The sequence below is a fragment of the Podarcis muralis genome, chromosome 17 (assembly GCF_964188315.1).
Source record: "Podarcis muralis chromosome 17, rPodMur119.hap1.1, whole genome shotgun sequence".
In the NCBI taxonomy this organism is placed as follows: Eukaryota; Metazoa; Chordata; class Lepidosauria; order Squamata; family Lacertidae; genus Podarcis; species Podarcis muralis.
In genome coordinates, this window is record NC_135671.1 from 942,452 (window position 1) to 968,245 (window position 25,794).

General features: G+C 44.1%; 3 protein-coding genes across 5 annotated transcripts in view; 2 read left to right on the plus strand and 1 right to left on the minus strand.

Moving 5' to 3' along the window:
• The window catches only part of USF3 (upstream transcription factor family member 3), a 27,874-nt gene extending 15,130 nt beyond the window's left edge, over positions 1-12,744 (plus strand). The window contains exon 7 of the mRNA XM_028711379.2: positions 1,186-12,744. Coding sequence (XP_028567212.2) covers positions 1,186-7,619 — 6,434 coding nt within the window. The 3' untranslated portion in view covers positions 7,620-12,744. The remainder of the gene's footprint in view (positions 1-1,185) is intronic.
• Positions 1-25,794, plus strand: part of LOC144325956 (synaptonemal complex central element protein 3-like) — a 258,614-nt gene that overhangs the window by 5,549 nt on the left and 227,271 nt on the right. The window lies entirely within an intron of this gene.
• The window catches only part of SIDT1 (SID1 transmembrane family member 1), a 48,288-nt gene continuing 35,047 nt past the window's right edge, over positions 12,554-25,794 (minus strand). For all 3 annotated transcript variants that reach the window (XM_077921207.1, XM_077921205.1, XM_077921206.1), the window contains 6 exons: positions 25,041-25,117; positions 21,904-21,950; positions 20,984-21,089; positions 19,866-19,976; positions 17,895-18,008; positions 12,554-15,824 (listed from right to left, as the gene is read on the minus strand). In XM_077921207.1, the coding sequence (XP_077777333.1) occupies positions 15,762-15,824; positions 17,895-18,008; positions 19,866-19,976; positions 20,984-21,089; positions 21,904-21,950; positions 25,041-25,117 (518 nt within the window). In that variant the 3' untranslated portion in view covers positions 12,554-15,761. The remainder of the gene's footprint in view (positions 15,825-17,894; positions 18,009-19,865; positions 19,977-20,983; positions 21,090-21,903; positions 21,951-25,040; positions 25,118-25,794) is intronic.

Genomic DNA, 25,794 nt, shown 5'->3' on the forward strand with positions numbered 1-25,794 from the left:
TCTTTGTCCAACTGCTACTCCACCTTTCCTCTGGAAATGTTATCAAATGATAGATTCGCTATCCTGCAGATTGAATGCTGTTTGCTTAATATTTGTGTTTCAGATTGTAATTTTCCTTATCCTAATAAAAGTAGTCCCAATCTTTTATTAAAAAGCAGATTTGCTAATTTTATACCTTGCTAACAACATAATCTTGGTGTGCCGGTATGCTAATTCTCTTTCACAATACAAATTTTATGTGAAGAAGTTGAACATGATTGAAAAAAGCAACAGTAAAGTTAATTCTAAAAAATGTTGCCACACTTGTAAATTACGTTATAGAAGAACTGTAATTTGATAGTTTTTCTAAGTGAAGTTGCCTCTCAGTTATAACTGGAGCTGTTTTCTTCATCCAAACTAAACAGAAAGAATAGGGTATTTCTGAATATTCTGCAACATGGTTGAAATCCAAGTCCCAGTAGTAGTTGTTTATTAGGATTTACATTAGATGATGCCTGTTCATTCTATGATCCCCTAATTTTCATACGACTAATTATCCTTTTTGGAAAAATGCAATTTGAACTGGAACAATAAAGAAAGAATAGAATGAAAGCAATAGAAATGTTTCCTTCCTGAGAGTATTTATAAGGCTGTAGTTTTCTTCAGATGATGAGTTTGTGAAATACAGTTTGTGAAATACAGTGAAGCTGCTCTCGACCAATTCAGGACAGTTGAACCATCTGCCCAGAAATGTTTGGCTCCAATTTGCAGTGGGTTTTCTTTCCTGTTACCTATAAATATTGTAGCTAGAGATGCCTGGGATGCGTTGCATGCAACCTGTGTTCTCTCCTTTTAATTCTAAGTCTCTAAGGATGTAATCTGAGTTTGAGTACATATTACCAGTGCTTTTTTCTGCGGGGATGCAGGGGTACGCATACCCCTAAACATTTTGTGAATCTTTGTACTTTTGTCCATTTATTTGTCTTTATTGTTCCCGATTTGAACCATAAAAGGGTGGTTTTCTTGAGTCAAAATGAGAGTACCCCTAAACATTTTTAAAGGAAAAAAAGCTCTGCATATTACAGCAGAAACCTATGTTGAGGTGATGAAATGCTATTTTCACTTGCTCCTAAAACAAATCAGCTGTTGTAGACTTTTGCAGAACCTTTGGTCATTGGGCTTTATTCATTTTTTATTTCTCTGCAGCTGAAGAAATAAAAAAGCTCCGGAAGCAGTTGGATGAACTTCAGAAAGAAAATGGGCGCTACATTGCATTATTGAAAGCCAACGACATTTGCCTTTATGATGACCCCACTGTCCACTGGAAACGGAACCTCAAGCACGCAAAGGTTTCTGTTGTTATCCCCAATGATCAGGAGCAAAAGAAGAAAGGGAACCTGAAAAATGCAAAAGTGTCTGTTGTTATCCCCAGCGACCAGCTGCAAAAGAACATCATTGTATATTCCAACGGCAGTCAGCTTGGTGGAAGCAACCAGGGGGCATCAGTCCAAGGAATAACCTTTAATATCAGTCATAATTTACAGAAGCAGACTGCTAATGTTGTTCCTGTCCAGAGGACTTGCAACCTAGTCACTCCTGTGACCATTTCTAGTATCTATTCCACAGAAATCAAATCAGGGGTTCAGACTTCAGTTCCTCCACTGGTATCAGGCCCGTCAAATCCAGCCAAGAAAATTATTGAGCACTCTACCTCTGAGAATGAGCAAGGCCTACCTACTAGTTCTAGTGCTGACAGCTCCCTGAATCCCTTGCAGCTAGTCAGGCTACAGCCTGAAATGCAGAGTTCTCCTCAAGATGAAGATGACATCTCCAAATCTAAAAATAAACCAGAGACTTTCAAGTTAATTGAGAAAGCGGGTTTGCCTAGCAACAGCCTTCCTGTCAGTGCTAGTGTAGACAGATCTCTGGCTCCGCTGGCAGACATGCCCCCTAAAGAGGATCCAAGAAATGGATCCCTAGAAAGCTGTGTGGTTTCTGCAGCTGACACCACTTGTACTCCATCTGTAATGCTCTCCATTGATGGAAAGCCGTTTGCAGGAAACATCTTCAAAAGCAGCGGAGGGCCAGCAGCGTCTGCTGTAGAAATCCAGAAAGCTGTAACAGAAATTAACACTTTGCCTGCTGCTTCTATAGATAAGTGGCCTTTTTCCAGTTCTTCAGCTGCTGGCACTTCAAATTCCAAAACCATGGGTAGCCTGACGCGAATGACTTCTGCTGGAAACACCCAGACTACTTGGACTACTTTGCAACTAGCAGGGAATACTGTTCAGCCTCTAAACCGTACTCTGTCCAGCATAAACGCAGCCCTCTTAAATCAGCCAGTTAACAATGCTAGCATTACAGCATCCACTCCTAACAGGATTTTGGCAACTGCTCCCAGTTTAAATAATCCTCTACCTGCTGGTGAACAAACAGCTGAGCAAATCATGGTTACTTTGCCATCTTACCCATCCTTACCTATGCAGCCGCTAGTCACTAAGACGCAGGTTCTAGCACAACCTGCAAACGGCCTCCTTCCATTGAATCCACCGATGCAGCTGATTCAGGTGCCCCAGCCAGTAGGTCCATCTGTCACTGCACCACCTGCTAAACAAAATGTAGTCATTTTACAGCCTTCAAATGCCAGCGCAGGTCCACCAGTGTTGAGAACTGAAGTCCCCAACCAAACCGTTAGCCAGCAGATTGTAATTATACAGACCGCTAACCCAAATCCTCTCTCCCTTTTCTCTGCTCCTCCTCCTCCTCCTCCTCCTCCTATCAGAATGCCTATAAATGGAGCCGCTCCCTCAGCAAGTGCTAGTAACCCTATGCAAAATGCCTCTGGCCCTCATATGTTTGGTGGGAAGCATCTTGTCCATATTTTGCCAAGGCCATCTTCTGCACCATCTTCTGGCTCGACACAAACGTTTTCAGTTGCAATGGCTAACCAACATCTTCCGCAGACTATTTCTTTAAATGGGCAGCTGTTTGCATTGAAGCCTGTGAAGTCCTGTTCTGGAGGTTCGGATCAAACCCCTATGCAAGTTATTCAGCCTACCACCAGTGAAGATCCAAATACAAACGTTGCCCTCAATACATTTGGTGCTTTAGCTAGCCTCAATCAAAGCATATCGCAGATGGCTGGACAGAACTGTCTGCAGGTGTCTACCAGTCAGCCTACAAATCCATCAACGGCCAGCAGCCAAACCACACCAAGTACCCATGTTCTGCTGGCAGCTACAGCAGCATCCTCTTCTGCTGCTGAGAATGTAATGTTAACCAGTGTTTCGAGCTCAGTGGGTGCTTCTCCCCCCAAAACCTCATTTGGTCTGGCTTCAAAATGGTCTAATAAAAGTACTAAGAAATGCTTGGTGGCCAGCAGCAATCTTGCATGTCGAGTGAATTCTTGCAAAGATTTGAAGAAACTTGATAGTGGGGATGTGGAGGCTACCCCTGAGCATTCAGGAAGTGACATCTTGCTTGAAAACATGCCTGATAATGTGGTGTTGCAAAACTTAGCCATATCACAAGCAAATAGGGTAGCACCTAACGATGTTGCCCAAAATGATGCTTCCAATTCCCATCCCAAAGAGAGACTGAGAGCTGAACAAGACATGGAAAGTACCCTGGCCTCTGACCTGAATGCAGCTATAGTGCCGAGATCATTGCCCCTCGAATCGGCATCATCAGAACAGTTTGAAGTGGTTGCTCCCGTCTCCAGAGAGTGTGCATCTCTGCCTCCTCAAACTAATTCAGCAACAAATTCTAAGTTATCAGAATCACCCAAATGCATCCCCACCAGCCCTTTAACATCTTCTGACTCTCAGGTGACAGCTTCTCATATTTCTGGGACATCTGTGGCAAACAGTGGGGCGAGTGCAGAGGGTGTTCCCAGAACAGAGGTGTCTGAAATCTGCACAATGGAACAAAATTGTTCCATAGTCATGCAGGCCAGTGATTTGTTAGAAGAGCAAGGCCTGAGCAAGATTTTCTCTGATTTCAGTAAAGTGGGAGAAGCTGTGGGAAAAAACTTCTCGGTCCAAGTTGAACACCCTAATTTTCGCACCCAAAACACTAAATCAATTATAGACTCGAATGACTTGGCAGAGAAGCAGGAGGGGCTCTTGCTGGTGAACACTGAAGAGGAAAACCTTGCACAGTCTCATTCCTGTACCTCTGAACAAGAAACAGTCACTGCTAACAGACAAGCAGACTCTCCCATGTCAACTAGCTCAGGCAGCAGTTGTGGATTCTCAGTTGCATCCATGTTGCCAGACACATGCCGGGAAAATGTTCCCAACAACACTTCAGTGAATACATGCAACAGCTGTACGTTTTCAGAGCAAACGGATATTGTAGCTTTGGCAGCAAAAGCCATTTTTGACCAAGAGGCCCATGCAAAAGCAGCCGTGTCGGGAGCTGCTGTTTCCAAGGATGGTGAAGTGGCATCTCTAAGAAGAGACCAGTCTCTTAAGTCTCACACCATTAAAGAGGCAGACCAGATAGAAACAGTGCCAAGAAATTTCAGCACCCAGAATGCAGTGAAAATAAACGTTGATCGGTCAGTCGAGAAACAAAGCTGTTCTGTTGGAGTGGAAGTGTCCAGTGTAACCTTGCAAATTCCAGCCTCCCAGTCTTCAAGCACATCAAGCTTAAGTGTCAATAATCTCATCCATCAAAGCTGCATCATCCACCCTGTTGTGAGCTGCTCAGGTTTACCCCCAACTTCAGACCAATCAGCTGTTCCTGTGACTATGACTCCATCCATGCCCACTAATCCCTATATGACTCAGTCTCCAGGACATTCTCCAGTGCTAATGACAGATTATGCTTCAGAACAACTGTCTGCTGTTCGGACCAGCACCATGCAGGCTTCTCAGATGCATGAGCCACACTTAAAGCAGCAAAGCCAGGAGAGCCGCAAAGACTCTGTCAAACGTTCTCTTCCAGATGATCACCTGCTTTCCACGCCGAAGAGACAGAAACACTGCCAGACGGCACCTATGCAGCTTGAAGGGATGGCTTTGCTGGACCAAACAGCTGACGATATTTCAGATCAAAGTCGAATCCTTGTCAACCAGATCCCCTCCAACTCCTCCAATATGGCAGTATCAGGGAGCAGTCAAGGGCACACGGATAGTCTTAGCCGGTTGTTCCCAAGCAGCAATTTTGTGCCACCTGCTCTGAGGCAGGCTGAAATCCAGTGTAATTCTCAGCCTTCTGTCCCGGATCAGACAGGACAGCACCTGCAACCTATTCAACATGCTCCCACTCAAGGAATGACCCACCTTCATAGCAATCCGTATATAAAGCAGCAGCAGCAGCAACAACAACAACAGGCTGGACAGTTAAGAGAAAGACATCAGTTGTATCAACTCCAGCATCACATTTCTCATGCAGAAAGCCCTATCCATTCGCAAGCCCTCAGCGTCCACCAGCAAAGAGTAATGCATCAGGAGGCACAAATGCAGAAGAAGAGGACCCTCATCCAAGCAGCCCAGCCCACCACACTTGCTCTGCAGCAGAAGCATCATGGAAACGACCAGTCGCGCTCAAAGAGCAGCCAGCCCCACCCCCATCACCCACAGATGCAGCAAATGCAGCAGCACTATCCATCTTCTCAGCCTGAGAAGACATGCGAGAACCCCACTGCAAACAGAACTCACCACAACCATCCCCAGAGCCGTCTGAATCAGGACATTCTGCACCAGCAAGCACCAGATGTGGGCAACAGACAGGCAGGCTCTGGAGTTTCTTCTGAACACGTGCCAGGACATGGCCAGATGCAGAGACTTATGACCTCCAGGGCTTTGGAGCAGCAAATGGTGTCCCAGCCTAGTATTGTCACCAGGTCATCCGACATGACCTGTGTCCCCCACAGACAAGAAAGAAACAGGGTTAGCAGCTACTCCGCAGAGGCACTTATTGGAAAGACGCCCTCTAATTCAGAGCAGAGACTAGGAATATCCATTCAGAGCTTGAGGGCTTCAGATAATCTTGAAATGAGAAATTACCTTGATGTGTCTAGGAATAAAGGATTGGTAATCCATAACATGCAAGGACGCATGTCAGTAGACCACACGGTTGGAGCAGATGTTCAAAGACTTTCTGAGTGCCAGACATTCAAGGCAAATGGCGCTAACCAGCAGTTTGATGTGCAGTCCTCAAGGAACAGTGAAATAGGGACCTCAATGTCATCCCTCAGAGGTATGCAGACACAGGCTTTTCGAATAGCTCAGAATGCTGGACCACCCATAGACAGACAGAAGAGGTTGCCCTATCAGCCAGTTCAGGGCATCTCAGCAGGAAATGTTCTTCCTCCCCCAAGAGACAATGAAAATACCTGCCACCAAAGTTTTATGCAGAGTTTACTTGTCCCTCATCTTGGAGAGCAAGTCGGTGGAGGCCAAAGACCAATTGCAGAGCACCAGAGAAATCCACAGTGTGCCACTTCTTCTATTGCTGAATATAATTGCCCCCCAGCAAGAGACAGTATTCACATTCGAAGAGAAGGCGATGGTCAGAACAGGGAAAGTTGCGATATGTCTCTTGGTGCTATTAATAATAGGAACAATACATTAAATATTCCCTTTTCAAGTTCCTCTGGAGATATTCAGGGTCGCAATACCAGCCCCAATATTTCTGTTCAGAAATCCAACCCCATGAGAATGACAGAGAGTCATGGAACCAAGGCTCACATGAATGCTCCAGTTTCTAGCAATGTGCATGGAGTCGTCCGACCTCCTCTCACCCACCCGCCCGTCTCTCGGAACGCCGAGCAAGTCCCACCGTCAGTTCGCCAACCCAATTCTTCAGTTACTCAGCGATCAAGACATCCTCTCCAAGATAACAGTGGTTCTAAAATTCGCCAGCCTGAAAGAAATCGTTCTGGAAATCAAAGACACGGAAATGTCTTTGATCCTAGTCTTCCCCACCTTCCTTTGGCTGCCAGTGGTAGTATGATCCTTGGAAGGCAACAACCTGCTCTAGAAAAAAGAGGCAGTATTGTGCGATTCATGCCTGAAGGACCACAAATGACTAATGACAGTGCAGCTCCTGATCAGCACAGTCTGTCTCAAAATTTTGGATTCCCTTTTATTCCAGAGGGTGGAATGAATCCCCCCATTAATGCCAACGCACCGTTCATCCCGCCAGTGACTCAGTCTAGTACTACTCGAACACCAGCCCTGATTCCAGTAGATCCTCAGAATACGTTGCCATCTTTTTATCCGCCATATTCTCCTGCCCATCCCACCCTTTCCAATGACATTTCAATCCCTTATTTTTCGAACCAGATGTTTCCTAATCCAAGCACAGAGAAGCCAAGCGGTGGAGGTTTAAACAATCGCTTTGGCTCCATCTTGTCTCCTCCCAGGCCAGTGGGCTTTGCCCAGCCAAGTTTCCCCCTTTTGACAGACATGCCCCCAATGCATATGGCCAATTCATCTCACTTGTCCAATTTTAATTTGACTTCTTTATTCCCAGAGATTGCTACAGCTCTTCCTCCAGATGGTTCCGCAATCTCGCCTCTGCTCTCCATAGCGAACACATCTGCTTCTGATTCTTCCAAGCAGTCATCAAACCGGCCTGCTCACAACATAAGCCATATTTTAGGTCATGATTGCAGTTCGGCTGTATGAAATGTGGTGGCCAGGAGTTAGAATGGTGAATTGTTTTATGTGTGTAGTATGCATATTTGTGTATATACATGCATGTGTCCATGTATGCATTTGGGATTGCCATCCTTGAAAAGACCACTCGAAGCATCACTGTTTGTGGGGAGTATATATACAATAGCAGGCGCTTCTGTATTTCTATATACCCGTGTTGCTAAAGTAGCAGGTGCCTATCTCAATGCTTACTAGTAAGAGTAAGAATCCAACACCTTGATCTGTCTTAACAGAGTTCCAGATCATCACCCCCTGTGCCAAGATGAGCCTTGTGCAAAATTAAGTCCAGTGAAACTGAAGAGTTGCATTTATAGTTCTTGGAGAGTGGTTTTTCTTTTTTGCCCAGGAAGTAGGTACGTGAGGGTCTCAAACACATCTCAAATTGGTACAAAGGTTTTGAGTCAATGCACACTAGATCACTTTTACTATTTGTGTTGAAGTTTATCATAGACATCTTTCATAGGGCTGACTTCATGTGATGAATTCTGACGGGCATTTAAAGCTTAGTGCCATGCCTAGCTTCTGAGGAATTGTATTAACGTATTGTGAAATGGGAAATACTGCCTCTCTTCTGAAACATATAGTTTAATGCTCTCCTCCTGAGGCTTTTATTTTTAGCATTGTTTCTGCTAACAATCCATAGAATTTTTAAAAAAACCATTTATGTTCAGTTCAGTTCAGTTCATGCATGTTGATTTCTCCCCCGCAGCTTGTATGCTGTGAGTTTCTCAGGGTATCCTTTTTATGTCCTGCTTATCACTTTTTTGAGGAGGGGAATTATCTCCATTTTTACCATTGCAATGTTTTTCTTTCCTTTTCCCTCAGATAACTCTGGTAACCTGAGAGCATGTAATAGGAACAAATATTGTTGGGTGAAACTGTAGGCAAATACAACATTAGTATTAAGTGCTTATTTAAATGTATTCGTTTGCACTTACAAAGCACCTTCTGTCCAGAAACGCTTTGCTGGGAACAGAAAGAGGAGCGTGTGAAGTTTTGAGCACTTAGCAAAATGGGATGGTCTTGATGAGGCAAAGTTACAGGGGAGAAGCACTTGTCAGTAACTTAATAGATGAAATGTGGCAAGTAACAGGTGAATGGCTCGTTTTCTCTTGTAATTGTTACAAATGCTTTTTTCTTTTTTGCACCCTTTTGGATAGTTTAAAACATACAGCAATATTGTTTCAAAGAGTCTTCCTCAGCTGATGGTAGCCAGGCTGTGACCCTGGCAGTAAAAAAAATTGGCCTGGAATACTTCCTTGGTGATTGCTAGCTTCTTTGTGGGACTTAAGGAGAAAAAACTTAGGCAATTAGATAGCCAGAAGAACCTTAGAGGTAGCATATAAAGGGATCTTAGAATGGGTATAGTCATTGCTTAGTAAATGTGCTGAAGTTACAGCGTGGGTCTGTCTCGGAATAGCGATTCCTCAGCAGCACCAGTTGCTTTGAGGGCCTCCTGTCTCAGAACAGGGGTCCTCATGGGAATTTTTAATCTCCAGTGGGAAATCTGAAGTGGCTTGGTCAGAATCAGAACTGTAGGAATATCCACAAGCTTGGCTTTCTAATGAGTACCCCAGAAGGTTCACTTGGCCAAACTGGAAGTTAGCTTCCTAGTATTGCAGTGGCTGATTCACAAAGGGTAAGGTAAGACAGAACAGCTTCCTGCGTGACACATGCCTGAAAACCAAGGGAATTTGAATCTTGGACTCTGACTTTCTGTGTACATCTAAAAGAAGGGTGTGCAAGCTTACCATTGATTTATAATAGCATATTTCTGTTTTGAAGGATGTGCCTTCAGTTTGCCCTGGAGTTCAAGTGTCCTTATGTGCTTCAAAATGCTATCCTCTTGGCTCACCTTTTTAGGGTAGGACCCATGGCTTGTTGCTTTCTTCTAACTCCAGCTATAGTAGCTGCCACATAACATACATTTTTGTCCATCAGCAATGGCAAAACAAGCCGTTTCCTCTTAGAATCCAGTGTGTGAAGGTAAACTTAGAACCCCAGGGCATCCAGATTATTTTTAAAACTGCGAACAGCTCTCTTGGCCATAGTTTGTGCATAGCATGTTGGGAAGCATCTAACCTCATGGTGATTTCAGTTCCTTGGCTTGGCAGGGTCATTCAGCCTGGATCTCTGGGTCTCCAAGTGCTTGGGGAATTCACCACTGTGAAAGAATGTATGCTACCATAGTTGTCATCAAGAGCTCGATTCCATATATATTGTCTCAAGAAAAGGGTGGATACAGTAATTATTTTCAAAGGGCATACTAGCATGAGAAGACATATGTATGTATGTGCAGACATCAAAAACAGATGGATTCCTAGCATAATTTTTTCAAAAGCAATTGTCAAGTAACCAGTTATTTGGATTCTTCATTCCATACGTCATTCCAGCTACTTGGTTCAGTTTGGAGACTTCTCTGTGTTGTACGATTTAACCACTTAAGAGATGTCATAGAATTGTCTCTGAGTTTCTGATAATATCACTTGGATAATGTCTGAAATGAACATCTGACTATTTCTTCGAAGGCTTTATCTCTTGCTGCATAAAAGTCTTGTCATTTGCCATGATTAATAAGTAAAAGTGGTGTATTTGACATGCCTTACTCCACATAACTCATTTTCTAAGGATCTGGAGTTGTTCCTTAGTGTTCTGCTCCCCCAAAAAAGCTGCAGGACCCCTTAAAAATCCTTAACTATTCAGCCCGTTTAAGTTTGTTAGACATGCACTAATTGTGTTTGAGGGTTTTTTTTGTAGTGCAGAAATCAGAAGGACTATCTTGGTTGTCGACAGAAAAGTTAAAAATTCAAATCAATTATTATTTGCTAAATTTATAACACACGCTGCTGAAGGAGCCTAGGACAGCATTCACATCCAATTCCTGAAATTGCTACAAGTGATTTAATTCTGTAATGAGAGGACATAGCAGGTTAACTCTTTTCTGTTGTGGGCCCCATGCTAGGGGGTAGAAGGGGCACTTTGCTGTGCTATGTGTTGTAGACACATGCCAAGTTTCTGTTTTGTCCCAGTGAAAATGGAGAGCTCTGTGTTGCATTGGTTAGTCGAGTATTTTTTTAAAGCACTTGAAAAGGTCTTGAAGCACTTGAAAAGGTCTGCAGTGTCTGATACAAACTTTATGGTCTGATACAGACTGATACAAACTTTATGGAACTAGGAACATTAACTTTTTAAAAATTATTCATAATTAGTACACACTGGTTTTTCAAAAAAAATATTCTGGTCTTGAAAACGGAAGGGAAAGAAAACTGCTACTTTATAGAAATTATGATGTTGTGCCTTGACACTGCGTTGGTATTGCCTCACTGTTCTATAGCTTACATTGTTTAACCACCTTCCACCCCCCGTTTTTAGTTGGTTGTCCTATACAGTTAGTGGTACTCCTAGTATTGAGAAGAATCAGTTTTCTTATTTTGCATCAGAGGAAGTCAGGTTAAATACTCAAATAATGAGGAGCTGAGGAAACTTAAAAGAGTGACTTTCCAAGACAAACATGGCAAGTTAGAATCCTAGTTTTCCTGGCTTACCTTTATACTGTTCTATATTTGTCATAGAAGTTCATTTCTATGCAAAAGGTTGTGGATTCTGTAAACTGGTTAGATGTGGTTTAAGTGCAGAGAATGGGGAAGGGCTGGAAAACAGGCCATTCAATGTGAGAAAAGGCTTCTGCGTGTTATTTCTTCTGAGCCAATATCTATTGTGACCCTTCCCTCCCCATGGTTTTTATTTTAGTTCTGACTCCGCCATCAAGTTAGTAAGACATCTACAGAGCTGGGAGGGTGTATGTTTTAAATTCTGCAAATTGGTGTCTATTTCCCACTTTTCCGACGAAGGAAAAAATTAAGACTGCTAAAGCGTTCAGTGTGTTCTGTGGTATAAGCTAATAGATCAACCACTTCTGTGGGCTTTATATTACATCTTCTTACAAGGATTTTCTGGTAGACACAACTGTGGTAGATAGCTGCTAATGTGAACCTTAGTGCTGTTAAGACCTTTTTAAAATGTCTGTCTTGACATTGTCTGCGGTGGCAGCTTTGCTGTCATAAGTGCTGGAGGAGCTTGAGCGATCGCAGGGAGTTCCGTTTAGCCAAAAATTGTCATGTCTCAGTAGAATCCTTGGAGTACAAACTGATACAAAGCCCATAAATTCAATCACATCTTATCTCCTCCTTTCAGGCGGTCGTGTTCTTCACTAAAGAGCCAACGTGCAGAGATCTTCTCTCTCTCCTTTGCAGAATGTGCTGAACAAATTGGTCTGTTATGTACTAGCAAGCCATTTGACTCATAGATCTCTTAGCTTTATTTTCTTAATACCGCTGTCCAGTTTAGTAACATTGCTGTCCAATTTTGTAATCTTATCAAGATCTTTTGCATTATGCGTGACCTTCTAACCAGCACTGCTTAAGGGAGCTTTAAAAAAGCAACACTTGGCATTTTGTAGGTCCAATGGGATGCCAGACTGGACACATGAACCATTGTGCTGTTCTCACGATCACATGCAAGTGAGTTGCATGTAAATATAGAAGCTTTAACGGAGTGTGCATATCACATCTTGTATTGTTTCTGCTGGGTGCAAGCAGACAATGGGAGCAATTATGGAAAACTGGATACCATACAGATTATAGGTTGTGTGGCATCCAGCTTTGGTAGATTGCTTCATCTCCAAGCCAGAAGCGGACATCCCGATCCCCTTATGATTCCCTTAAACAACTCCGAGTGAGCGACGCTTCCCTCTTCTCTTGAAAGTAACAAATGTATTCCCTTGATTTGCGCCACAGTTTTTCTGCAGTGCATCCCCTAAAATCCTACATACAGCCTCTAGATTCTTTCAAGCCCTAGTACAGAAATGTGTGGTGATGCTGATCAGGCACACAAATTATTGTAAATAAGATTTTGTTCCGTTTATTTTGACATCTTTTTACAAATTCGTTGCATTCAGATGTAAATATTTACAACAGTGGTTTTGATGAAAGGTCTCAGATTTTTATTAAATGTAACAATTTATTGATTGTAAAAATTGTATAGATACGAACAAAATGGTATTTTATTTTAAAAATGTACAGTTTGTGTACTTTCATTTTTGCGTACTCTATATACTTTCTAGTTCCACTTCCTCTCCCCCTTCCAGGAAAAAAACCCCAATGCCTGTGATCCTGTGCTTAAATCCTGGCTGCAAGTTGCAGCCAAAGTTTATAAACTGTAATTTTTTAAAGAAAAATGTAAAGAATTTAAAGTCAAGAAATTCTTTTTGTGGTTTTTAACTAATTTTAGCTTCTTTGATCTGCCTACTTCTGCATTGTAGATGGATTTATCATTTTAAATCGGCTAGCAAGTTTCACTTAAGAACGCCTCTATGTTTACAAACTGGGTCCATATACTCTCATGTTCCTTTTTTATCTGTTAGCAACTTTGACTAGCTGATCCAAATTCTGCCTGTCACCCCAACCCTGGCTAAAAGTTTGGGGGGATGAGACCAAAAGAAACAGCCTGATTTGGCCTATTCTCCTGGGTTCCCTTCCTTCTAGAACTTTATAGCATATGCTTGGTCTGTTCAGTATTTGGACTGTGCTTTTAAAGAAAGACAAAAAGACTGGCATGAACATGAAATGAAAGGCTCTAAACTTACAAATCAGAAGCACAAGGAAACTACTGTTTAAACATCTATTTAGGTAATGGAACACTGAAAAAATGCAATGTATAATACATACGAAGTAACAACAGTGCTTCACTTACATTCTGTCAAAAGTTCTTAGCCGAAGGGCAGGCTGATATTTTACCCGTTGACAATGGAAGGCGTCCTGAGTCTCAGAGACAGAATTGTGCCCATAGCTACCAAGTTTATGTCCGAGGCGGAATTTGAAACAGAGCCTTTCCACCTCACACTGTCCATTGCTGGCCCCAAGTTTTATGAAATACAGTGGTGCCCCGCAAGACGAATGCCTCGCAAGACGAAAAACTCGCTAGACGAAAGGGTTTTCCGTTTTTTTGAGTCGTTCCACAAGACGAATTTCCCTATGGGCTTGCTTCGCAAGACGAAACGTCTTGCGAGTTTGTTTCCTTTTTCTTAAAGCCGTTAATAGCCGCTAAGCCGCTAATAGCCGTGCTTCGCAAGACGAAAAAACCGCAAGACGAAGAGACTCGCGGAACGGATTAATTTCGTCTTGCGAGGCACCATTGTACAAAGGTTGATAAGGATTTGAAAAGGGGTTCATGAATACCGTCTCTCCAGACTCTTGAGTTCAACCTCTAGGCAGCAGACATGGAGGAGGTACAAGTTAGGGGTGCAGAAGAAGCTTTGGGTGGGTTTGTTTGTTTTTAGTTGATATAAGAATGGAACTAATTTTGTTCTGAGTTCTCAGGTTTCTTTTAAACATTTGATGGCATTTGACACGACGACATTGTAAAGCACATCAGTGCAGCATTTCAGCACCTGGTACTTTGATACAAAAGTGCTTTTGCCCAGGTAAGCAGACAGCACAGTCTGAGTTGGTTTAATAGCTGGTTTAAGAATTAACAGCAGAATGGGCAGATATTTGGGTAGATTCCATCGATAGACTTTTGGAATAATTACTACCTTACCTAGTCATAGTGAACCAACTTTTCATTCAAAAATTTAGCAGAGCAGGGGGCAAACAAGAAACGCAGGGCCCTGCTATGTATAATCTAAAATAAAGCAATTTGGGAAAAATGTAAGAGTTGCTTCCTAAAACCATTCCTCTTCCTCTTCTCAAGAGAAAGGCATACTTAAGAAAATAAGCCATTTGGCATTCACAGCAAATGTTAATAATAATAACTGCAGCTTTCGGAAAAGAATTCATGAGCAGTCTGCTGCAGCAACAACCAGAAGAGAGAGGGGACTCCTAGACCTTGAAGTATCGTAACACTGCAATACACAGAGCCTTTTACCCTCTTTGAGAACAGAACCAACACTGCCATTTCAGTTCAAGGGGCCTGAAAAATGGCTTTCTAAATAATAACATGATGGCAGGGAGAGGAGCGGCAGATTGTGGATGAGGAAGAGAATACCTAGAATCATAGAGTTGGAAGAGACCCCAAGGGCCATCGAGTCCAACCCCCTGCCAAGCAGGAAACACCATCAGAGCACTCCTGACATATGGTTGTCAAGCCTCTGCTTAAAGACCTCCAAAGAAGGAGACTCCACCACACTCCTTGGCAGCAAATTCCACTGTCGAACAGCTCTTACTGTCAGGAGGTTCTTCCTAATGTTTAGGTGGAATCTTCTTTCTTGTAGTTTGGATCCATTGCTCTGTGTACGCTTGACTGGAGCAGCAGAAAACAACCTTTCTCCCTCCTCTATGTGACATCCTTTTATATATTTGAACATGGCTATCATACCATACCTGTAGCCCAGATTGGAAAGCTCCTTTCTGAGGCGTGTGCTTTTCCCTTTCAGCTGTGCTATTCAAATTAGCCAAGAAATAACTCTCTGAGGAAGAAGGGTACAGGGTGGGTGCAATTTTTAAATTGGAATTTAAATAAAATGGTGGTGGGCTGTTATTGGCAGACAGGGGTGGGGTCAAAGCATTCCTGTACAGGAGCAGATAGGATGCTGCTCCATTGTAAACTAATAGTGATAAATTAAGCAGTTGGGTATGAGTAGTAAAAAGGATAACAGCTTACCATAAACATCAGAAGAATCAGACTAAGAACCATAGTTTCAATGGCCAATACATGCTTGATTTTTCAATACAAGAGATCTCTCAAGTCTCAAAACTATTGCACTTATACCCGCTGTTTCCAGGCAGTGAGTGGAAGCATAAGTTCCACCACTAAAATTCACATTGGGGATTAAATTTTATTCTTCATCAGATGGCTGAAAAAGATCTGCAACCCCCAGATAATTATTCTTATCTCTCTACTTTCTACCAACAATCTGGCATACAAGCCTGAGCCTTCCAGTTGCAAAAAGATTCTTGTCCTCTGTTCAGGTCTTCCTTATTTGCCGGTTGAACACGTTTCTTCCCAGTGCACACTTGGTGCGCATTGTGTACACCAACAAGTTTGTTTTCTGTCAACTGTCCTGGGCTGGCAACACAATGGGTTTGAGCAAGCACCGCCAAAACTTCCTGCAGTTCAGAAAACGGGTATCTTGTCTCTCCGCACAGAATCCAAGTCGTCATCCAGAGTCAACAGGACCTGGAACAAAGCAGGGCAGAGATTGGAGTCTGGTCTTCCGGGTGGTTCTGCAGAACACACTCTCCCCTGTCAGCAAACCCCAAAGCAGGCAGGCAAAGGTCAACTCAGCCTCCTGCGGAAGCAGAGCTGAAAATGATGCCCCAGAAAAAAAGGAACCTTTCAGGTTCTAGATGGTGTTGCCCACTCCCACCAACCTTTGGGAACAAACAACTAATGTCCTAATGTCAAGGTCATGGGTTCAAGCTCCATGTTGGATGAAAGATTCCTGCACTGCAGGGGATGGAAGTATATGATCTTTGTGGTTCCCTCGTGGGATTATTTTTAGCAGGAAACGAGTACAGTGGTGCCCCGCAAGACGAATGCCTTGCAAGACGAAAAACTCGCTAGACGAAAGGGTTTTCCGTTTTTTGAGTTGTTCCGCAAGACGAATTTCCCTATGGGCTTGCCTCGCAAGACGAAACGTCTTGCGAATTCTTGCGAGTTTGTTTCCTTTTTCTTAAAGCCGCTAAGCCGTTAATAGCTGCTAAGCCGTTAATAGCCGCTAATAGCCGTGCTTTGCAAGACGAAAAAACCGCAAGACGAAGAGACTCGCGGAACGGATTAATTTCGTCTTGCGAGGCACCACTGTATGGAGTTTGAGTGGGCACATAATTTTCTATCTGCAGAAGCCTATTCCTGATTATTAGCTGCTTCTATTCTTCCTCCCCAAAAGGGACGCGGGTGGCGCTGTGGGTAAAATCACAGAGCCTAGGGCTTGCCGATCAGAAGGTCGGCAGTTCGAATCCCCGCAACGGGGTGAGCTCCCGTTGCTCGGTCCCAGCTCCTGCCAACCTAGCAGTTCGAAAGCACGTCAAAGTGCAAGTAGATAAATAGGTACCACTCCGTCGGGAAGGTAAACAGCGTTTCTGTGCGCTGCTCTGGTTCGCCAGAAGCGGCTTAGTTATGCTGGCCACATGACCCGGAAGCTGTACGCTGGCTCCCTCGGCCAGTAAAGCGAGATGAGCATCGCAACCCCAGAGTCGGCCATGACTGGACCTAATGGTCAGGGGTCCCTTGACCTTTTTATTCTTCCTCCCCACCCTATCAAACACAAATTGTCAGGGGAACAGAGAGAGGGCTTCTCTAGAGCAGCCTGCACCAGCACTCTTCTCGCCCAAGGCTATACATTTTAGCCTCTTGTGGGCGTTGGCCCAGGAAAGGACCTAAAAGCAGAAAGGCCCATCTGTGTGCAGAAGGCCCCCAATTCAAATGCTGCAGCCATCTTATCCTTGCACAATACATGTGGTTACATTTTGAGAAAACCAGTGCAGCTCGCTAAAGATTGCTTGGGACAATTTGGGCCTGCTTACGTGGGCTGCATCTGTCCCCTTGATTCTTGGGCTTTGATGGAGCTTGTATAGATCCTATTTGGGATCTGTTCCAGACAAGTGATGCCCTGCCCCAGTGCCCTCTCAGGGCAGAAGGTGGTGGTGAGTTGGGGGGGGCGGGGGGCTCACACCATGCCCTTCAAGCTTCGCCACCATTAGGAAATTCATGTATTAATTCAGTTGCAGCAGATAAAAAGAAACAAATGCTGGCATGAATTTATGTTGTTTGAGGCTCCCAGAAGGCGTTCAGCATTTTATCGGTGTGACCATTTATATTAAACTTTAACTTGGAGGCATAAAAAGCCACAGTGACCACTCACAGCAGCAGTAATTGATGAGAACACAAACATATTGATTAAGGCCCTGCCTGCACACTTACAAGCAGTATCCTACCAAACTGAACACCAGTTGCTGGGGAATAATAATTAGCAGGAGAAGGCTATTGGGCACATTTCTTGCTTGTGAGCTTCCCATAAGCATCTGGTTGGCTGTTGTGAGAAAAGGATCCTGGACCTTTGGCCTGGTCCAGCAGGGCCCTTCTCTCCTCTCCTCTCTCTCAATTAAGTCTGACCTGCATGTCCATTAAAACGGCAACAAGTATTTAAGGTCATGTGTGCGCTGAGTGTGCTATGACATGGAACCAGGTGAGACAGGAAGCCTATCCAGCCTAACACTGATAGAGGGACTTTAAGGAAAACCTTACCAAGAAGGAGAAGAACAGTGCAGCTGCTGAGAGGAAGTGCCAGACATCATGATCGTCAAAGAATCCCAGAAGGATACACGGGCGGTTTATCTCTCGGGACGCTGCGGGAGTTTCCTACAGAAAAGAGGGGCGCAGGCAGTGAATTCCAGCTCTGTCTTTCTGGTGCTGTAGAGAAATTCCTACCACATGTGTGCCCACCCCCCACCCCCCGGAAGCAGGGGAAAAATATTTTGGGGGAGTGAGGGGGATATATGCCATGATGCCTTCAGCAGATAATCATGGCTTTGGAAGAGGCCTTGTTAATAATTCTTCAGCAAACCATTGGTGGTATCCTATCCCTTGACTACTAGGGCTGACTAGAATACAGGCGATGCCCCATTTACACGTGGGTTATGTTCTGCCCCCCCCCCCCCCCCCCGCATGCAGAAGTGAAATAAGAAGGACCCCACGGTGCCTCCAGCTCGTGAGGAGACCTTCCCCGGAGCCTAAACAGGATGATAATAATAATAATAATACATTTTATTTATATCCTGCCCTCCCCAGCTGAAGCCGGGCTCAGGGCGGCTAACAACAATAAAATAGTACAACATTCTAAAATCATTTCATTATAAAAATTAATTCAACTCAAATTGATGGCAACCATTAGGCTAGAGTTCTGTGAGGATTGCCAAAGGAGGGAGTCAGGCTGTGCCCTGACCAAAGGCCTGGTGCAACAGCTCTGTCTTGCAGGCCCTGCGGAAAGATGTCAAGTCCCGCAGGGCCCTAGTCTCTTGGGACAGAGCGTTCCACCAGATTCGAGCCACAGCTGAGAAAGCCCTGGCTCTAGTTGAGGCCAGCCTAACCTCTCTGTGGCCTGGGACCTTCAGGATGTTTTTGTTTGAAGACCGTAAGTTCCTCTGTGGGACATACCAGGAGAGACAGTCCTGTAGGTCCTCTTAGGGCTCCGGGGAGTGTCTCCTTACAAGCCAAGAAGCACACTGGGGCTTTTTAGCTAACAGCTGATGCACAGGAACTGTTAGCCAAGAGGATGAAGAGCCTCAGCAAAGCCCCGCTGCACCTCCGACTGCACCTCCGACTCATGAGGCGGAGCTTGGTTGAGGCTCTTCAAGTCTTTCCCCCCACTTCCAGGTTTCTGGGGTCGTGTGGTTTTAATATGTGTTAACGGGGTGGGGGGGGTGTGCCTGTTGCAAGCTCTCATTGCTTGTAACACTATTATTCCTGTAGTGCTTGGGGAGAGGCGAAGTTGTATCACTTCCACGGATGTCCTGTGCATTTGGCTGCAAACCCCACTCATTCCTGCAATCCTGAATAGCAAGGATATTGGGTACATTCTATAAACTTTTTCAAAGACCTCCCAAGAGCATGAGGTGGACAACTCAACATAAATAAAGGGCAGGTTCTGCACAACTGATTCTCATAAATATTTGGCGTGTCTCAGCATTTGAAACAACAGGGTGGCGGAAATAAAACGTTGCCCCAGGAGCTTGAGGTGTAAGTCTGAAGACATGGATTCCAATGGGAAGGCAGAGCAAATAAAGAGTTACAGGCTGCTCCCTCCAATTCCTGCAGCTGTTTACTGCAGTAAGTCTTCAAGATTGCAAAGGCCATGCCAAGCAGACAGTCCTAGAAGGCCTTGCCCATCTAGCCTAATGCCTGGCAGCAGTTATTCAAGATCTCCAGCACAACTCTTGCCAAATTTCCCCCCCAAGATCTTCTTTAACAGAAATACCAGGGATTAAACTTTAAGCATGTGGATCACGTGCAGGTTTCTATTATTATTATTATTATTATTATTATTATTATTATTATTATTAGGCTGTGGGGGTGGCTTTGGGCAGTTAGATCATTTTGGAAATTCGTGAGTATTGCAAGCGTTAGAAAGCTTGGAGGAAATCAATTATACACTGTATTTCTAAATTTATGTATGTTGTGCCTGAAGCGCAAGAGAGGGCAACAAATGAGGAAACCTACCTCCCAGCTGCTAAGGTTTTGGAAGAAGAAATAAAGGGCTGCGGCCCAAACCACGGCTGTGGCCACGATGCAGAATAGAGGGATGAGCAGAAGCCTCTCTGAGCTGCGGAGCTGAAAAGGGAAAAACCTTAAAATAGTCCCCTCCAATAAATGATATTTGAGCAGACACTTCCCAGGAGAACATTTAAGCCAAAGGGGTGCATCATAAAGATTTGGATCCCCACCCAAACAAATCTCTGCTGCTGCTGCTGCTTTTTTGCCAGTCATTGATTTGATCCTAGAGTGATAAAAATGTGCTTCAATTTGCTGGAAGTTACTTTTCATACGGTGGTGTCCTTGGCAATGCCAGCTGCCAGGTGGCCATGGGAACCCCACATTCTCCCATGGCTACGGGAGAGTTGCCCTGGAGGAAGAACCACCCGGAGGATGTCACCCAAGTGCAGTGCTATTCTAAGCGTTAGGAATAGCCTTCTGGAACCACAGGAAACTGGAATTCGTAGCAAGGGATTTACCTTTCCAACAGGAATCCAATAATCCCCATGACATCTACGGTGGAGCCTCAGAAAGTAAATCTACCACTAGAGTGGGTGTGCAGGAGGTAATTATAGCCCAGCAAAGTGTTCAATCTAAAATTGCCTTCTTGCAAATACGTGCTATGACATAATATGGGAGAGAGCACTTTGACACAAATTGACACAACACAAAATAGTGAAAGGTGGCAAAACATGATAAATTTAATTGAAAGTGGTTGTTGGTCAAAAATAACAACAACAACAAAAAAATCAGCCCACCCCCCCAAAAAAATTCCCAGTCTTCTTGGAGAGGGTATTTGATACAGCTTTAGTTTTAGTAACTCTCTCTTTGGGGAATCTATCACACAGATTGGGGACTATGCTAGTTTGTGTGTTCAACGACAGCCATTCATTTGTAAAGCGAAAACTCAATAAAACTTATTATCAATAAGACGTGAGAAACAAGCCCTGTGTTGCTATAGTTTGACACAAGACAGGTAGAACTGGTAAGTTCACACAATGCATCTTTTGGGCTCGCGTATGAAAGCTAGTTGTTAAAGTTCTCACAATAATGACAGAAAAGAGCTGCAAGTGATACTCCTTTACCTTCATGATGACGTAGAAAGCAAGATACAGCAGAAGATTGCAAATGAAGATGCCCAGCATGTAGGAGGCAAAGTCTTTCGGCCGATATACCAGTCCAAAAATGGCACTAAGAAAGGAAAAAGACAAGGGTTATGTTTATCCAAGGTGCAGGCCCCCATAACTTGCCATCCTGATACATAGCTCATGATACCAATATCACCGGCCACCCTCACTGCACATAGTGAAGAGGGATGCTGCCATCTTGCAGGTCAAGCATATAAGAAGATGCTTGCATAGAATTAAGGAGCAACTAGTACTTAGTCTAATTGGGACTCCCTTTACAGCATTGGGACCTCCAACCATGGGCCAATTTGCAGGATCAGGCCCCTCCGAATGGCTGACGAGGGAACTCTGAGCAGACTCCGCCCACCTGCCAAACGTGATGTCATTTGACACCTGTCCGTTACATACTTCACATGTCCCGTATTTTACATGCAATTCTCCCCCAAACTAAGGGGGGATTGAATGAAAAATGCATAATAAAATGGACATAAAATATATTTAAATAAAGTATGCAACATTTGCTTTTTGGGCTCTGGCCCTGCTCACCATTCAAAGCCCTAGAAGGCTGACCAGGTCTGAATGCAGTCCTCAGGCTAAAAGTGGCTCCCCCACCCTACGTTTAAGGGAACTTAGGTTTCTCCACTAACAATAATCAGGGTGATATTTGGGAAATGTCTTCAATTTATCAGGGGCCGGGGCTGGAGAGAAGAAGACAAAACGACTAGAGAGCAAAATCTTTACATTATTTCTAAGCTCCCTGCTTCAAAAGTATATAAAAAACCTCAGATATGAGGGGGAATTTCTGGGGCTAATCTATGTAAGCCCATTGTGATTGTATTCCCTGAGTGTGCTAAACATCCACAAAACCCCCTACTTACAAGGACCAGTTTACGAGGTTCCCAACGACAAGCAGGACCATTCTGTCCTAGAGGAAAGAGGCAAGAACCCTCATTAGCAAACCAGAAAGGTGCGTCAAGTCACAGTTGCAGCTGGAGACTCAGAGGCCCAAGGGACAATCCAAACATACGATCATTTTAAAACCTCGTCTGATAAACATCAAACCCATTGGTTTCAAAGGGAGAGAGTTAAATACCGTATTTTTTGCTCTATAAGACTCGCTTTTTCCCTCCTAAAAAGTAAGGGGAAATGTGTGTGCGTCTTATGGAGTGAATGCAGGCTGCGCAGCTATCCCAGAAGCCAGAACAGCAAGAGGGATTACTGCTTTCGCTGCACAGCGATCCCTCTTGCTGTTCTGGCTTCCGAGATTCAGAATATATTTTTTCTTGTTTCCCTCCTCCAAAAACTAGGTGCGTCTTGTGGTCTGGTGCGTCTTATACGGTACATGCTTAACTTTGGGACAGAAAAATGCCTCACTTTGGGCCGGGTCATCCTTTTGATTCCAAAATACCTGCGAGGAAACTTTAAAAATGTTTTCAGGTAACTGTTGATGCTTTGCTACTAAGCATTTACAAAAAAATTGAATGTTCTGAATACTCCACATAATTATGAGGTTATGTGCCTGGTTCAAATGCAATGGAAAACAATAGTTTCTGACGAGTGAACAAGTCTGCAACCTTCTTCTTTTGTGGCCACAAAGAGGAAACCAGAAACTTTCATTTCTGGTTTTAAACAAACTAATGAAGAGCACCTCCTCCACGTCTTGTCTGATCTTTCACAAAGAGGGAGGCAAAGGGAGGGAGCAACAGATAGCCCATGTTATCCTGGTGTTCCAACCTAAGAGGTTCTGCCCAGCCCAAGTGAGATGGCCAGGAGCAATGGAATCATTATTTCTTCATCCATCTAGTAAAGGTAAAGGTACCCCTGCCCGTACGGGCCAGTCATGACCAACTCTAGGGTTGCACGCTCATCTCGCTCAAGAGGCCGGGAGCCGGCGCCGTCCGAAGACACTTCCGGGTCACGTGGCCAGCGTGACAAAGCTGCAACTGGCGAGCCAGCACCAGTGCCGCACACGGAAACGCCGTTTACCTTCCCGCTATAAAGCGGTACCTATTTATCTACTTGCACTTAGGGGTGCTTTCGAACTGCTAGGTGGGCAGGAGCTGGGACCGAACAACAGGAGCTCACCCCGCCGCGAGGATTCAAACCACCGACCTTACGATCAGCAAGTCCTAGGCACTGAGGTTTTACCCACAGCGCCACCCGCGTCCCATAACTTCATCCATCTACCCATGTGAAAATTACCCTTGTGCTGCCGGCCAAAACAGACATGATGGCTGAAGCCATGCTTGATCAACTGTGTGCCCTTAACACGAGAACGGATTTGTGGGAAGAGAAGAACTGAGGTGTGTCCTGCCTCCACTTCTGGAATCAATGCTGGGTGGTTGATGGCAGGGAGATAAAGTGTTCTACTCCCCTCACCTCCCCCTGTGACATTAAAATTTCCTATCCTATGCAACTAGGATAGATATGCAAATAAACAAATACAGGGGCTGCTTGACTAAGAAGCAGGGGGGGGGGGATAAAAATCAATATTTTAAATAAACAACAAAGTTTTTTTCATTTAAATTGTATTTTTAAAATAAAATGCTTTTGGAGGAAAAATATTTCTAAAGATAGTTTTCTATTTAAGTTATATTATAGTCCAAAAGCTAAAATAAGGATATATATTTTTTTTAAGTTTTTCATGTGTGAAACTCAGTCTAAGTTTTCTTTTAAATTGTTTAACCACATCAGTTAACAAACATGGATACATAGGCTATAATGTTATTGTTTTAGTTAAATAAATTGGTTAAATTGTTATTAAGGAAATGATTCTGTTTCTCCTTCCAATAAAGTACAGCAGAAAAGTTGTCAAAATATAAAGTTAACTTATTAAACCTCACAATAATTTCATAATTATGTGTCTATGTATTTCTAATAGTATAACCAAATCAGTAATATTTGATATAACTGTAAAAACTCTCTGAAAATTTATTATTCCAAAAAATGAAACCTTGCTCTGGTTGTAAATATTAAGATGATACCAGCAAGAATGAATCTTTCTGTAAAAGATGGTTTAAATCAAGTCTTACTGACTAGTGATTTAAATCGATTTGATTTAAATCAAATCCACCATGCTAAGAAGTAATCACTTTGCTAAAAAGACCACCTAAGGAGGTTAATGGCTGAGGTGACTTTTGAATCTCAGGCTTTCTGTCTCAAAGTTTGTGCTCTTAACCATTGCAATACACCATTTCTCCTGAAAAAGTTAACCAGGAAGAACAACTTCTCTTGTTCCATTCGTTCCCCACTCCAAAATTCTGATTTCCAGATGTTTTTGCTCCACGCCAGGTCAATGGCTGACAACATAGAATTCCACTCCACACTGATCTCACTGGTGTAAATCTCTCTTGGAGTTTGGCTCCAAAGATCCTGCCAGCACCCCTCTTGCTCTGTGTGTGGCGAGTGTCTGGCCCCCTTCCCAGAGACCACCAAGGGGAGCAGGAAAGTAAGTACGGATTTGAAATTTCTAAGTTTATATCATAAGGATTAGGCATGATCCATTCGGGGACACGGGTGGCGCTGTGGATGATACCACAGAGCCTAGGACTTGCCAGTCAGAAGGTTGGCGGTTTGAATCCCCGTGACCGGGTGAGCTCCCGTTGCTCGGTCCCTGCTCCTGCCAACCTAGCAGTTCGAAAGCACGTCAAAGTGCAAGTAGATAAATAGGTACCACTCCAGCGGGAAGGAAAACGGCGTTTCCGTGCGCTGCTCTGGCTCGCCAGAAGCGGCTTTGTCATGCTGGCCACATGACCCGGAAGCTGTATGCCGGCTCCCTCGGCCACTAAAGCGAGATGAGCGCCACAACCCCAGAGTCGGCCACGACTGGACCTAACGGTCAGGGGTCCCTTTACCTTTACCTATGATCTGTTCAGAGTTGCGGACTTTCCTTTTGATAATAAAAGCAAGATAGCATTTTCTCTCACACCCATGTTTGCATGCTCAGATGCAAAAGGGAATAAGCAGCTCTCCAAACCGGCCAGAGATGTCTAAAGAGAACAGGGGAAATACATACCGTGTACATTGGCCAGCTGCATTGCTGGATGCAATCTGTGTAGAGGACCATAACCGCACGCTGGAAAATCCCAAAGTCTGCCAGAGATTGAGAGCACAGGGGGTGAAAACCTAACAGAGCACAGCTCCTAGGAAGGAGCTTCGTTTTATCTAAGGACACCGCCCACTCTACCATGACGATGTACCCTGCCAGGCGCTGGCGACTTCTGGCCAATTTCCATGCCAGTTTTGGTTGAGATCTCCCCCAAAATTGTGAGATCTTGCACATTCAGCAAGATCTTGCCCCAAATAGATGCGCTCTTGCCAAAAATCTGGGCCAGTAGTGCTGTTGTTTAATAGAGGAGTACAGTGTCTTGCTGGCATTGCTTATTTTACCGAGTTTTCAACTTCTATGCGTTTCTGGTTTTATTGCTATTGATTGTGTTAAGGGTGCTGCATTCCTGCCCTCAGACCAGATAGTGAAGGGCAGGTTATAAATTCCACAAAAACAAAGAAAACATCCCAGCGCCGTAAGGCAGGGGTAGCTAACAAGGTGAGATCCAAATGTTGTTGGACTACAACTCCCATCAGCCCCAGTCAGCAGGGCCAGTGAGTGATCTGGCATGATGGGAACTGTAGCTCAAGAACAACTGTGCCGTAAGGCTTGCAAAGGTTCTTAGAATAATAATGTACAGTGGTACCTTGGTTCTCGAACTTAATCCGTTCCGGGAGTCCGTTCAACTCCCAAAACAGTTCAGAAACCAAGGCGTGGCTTC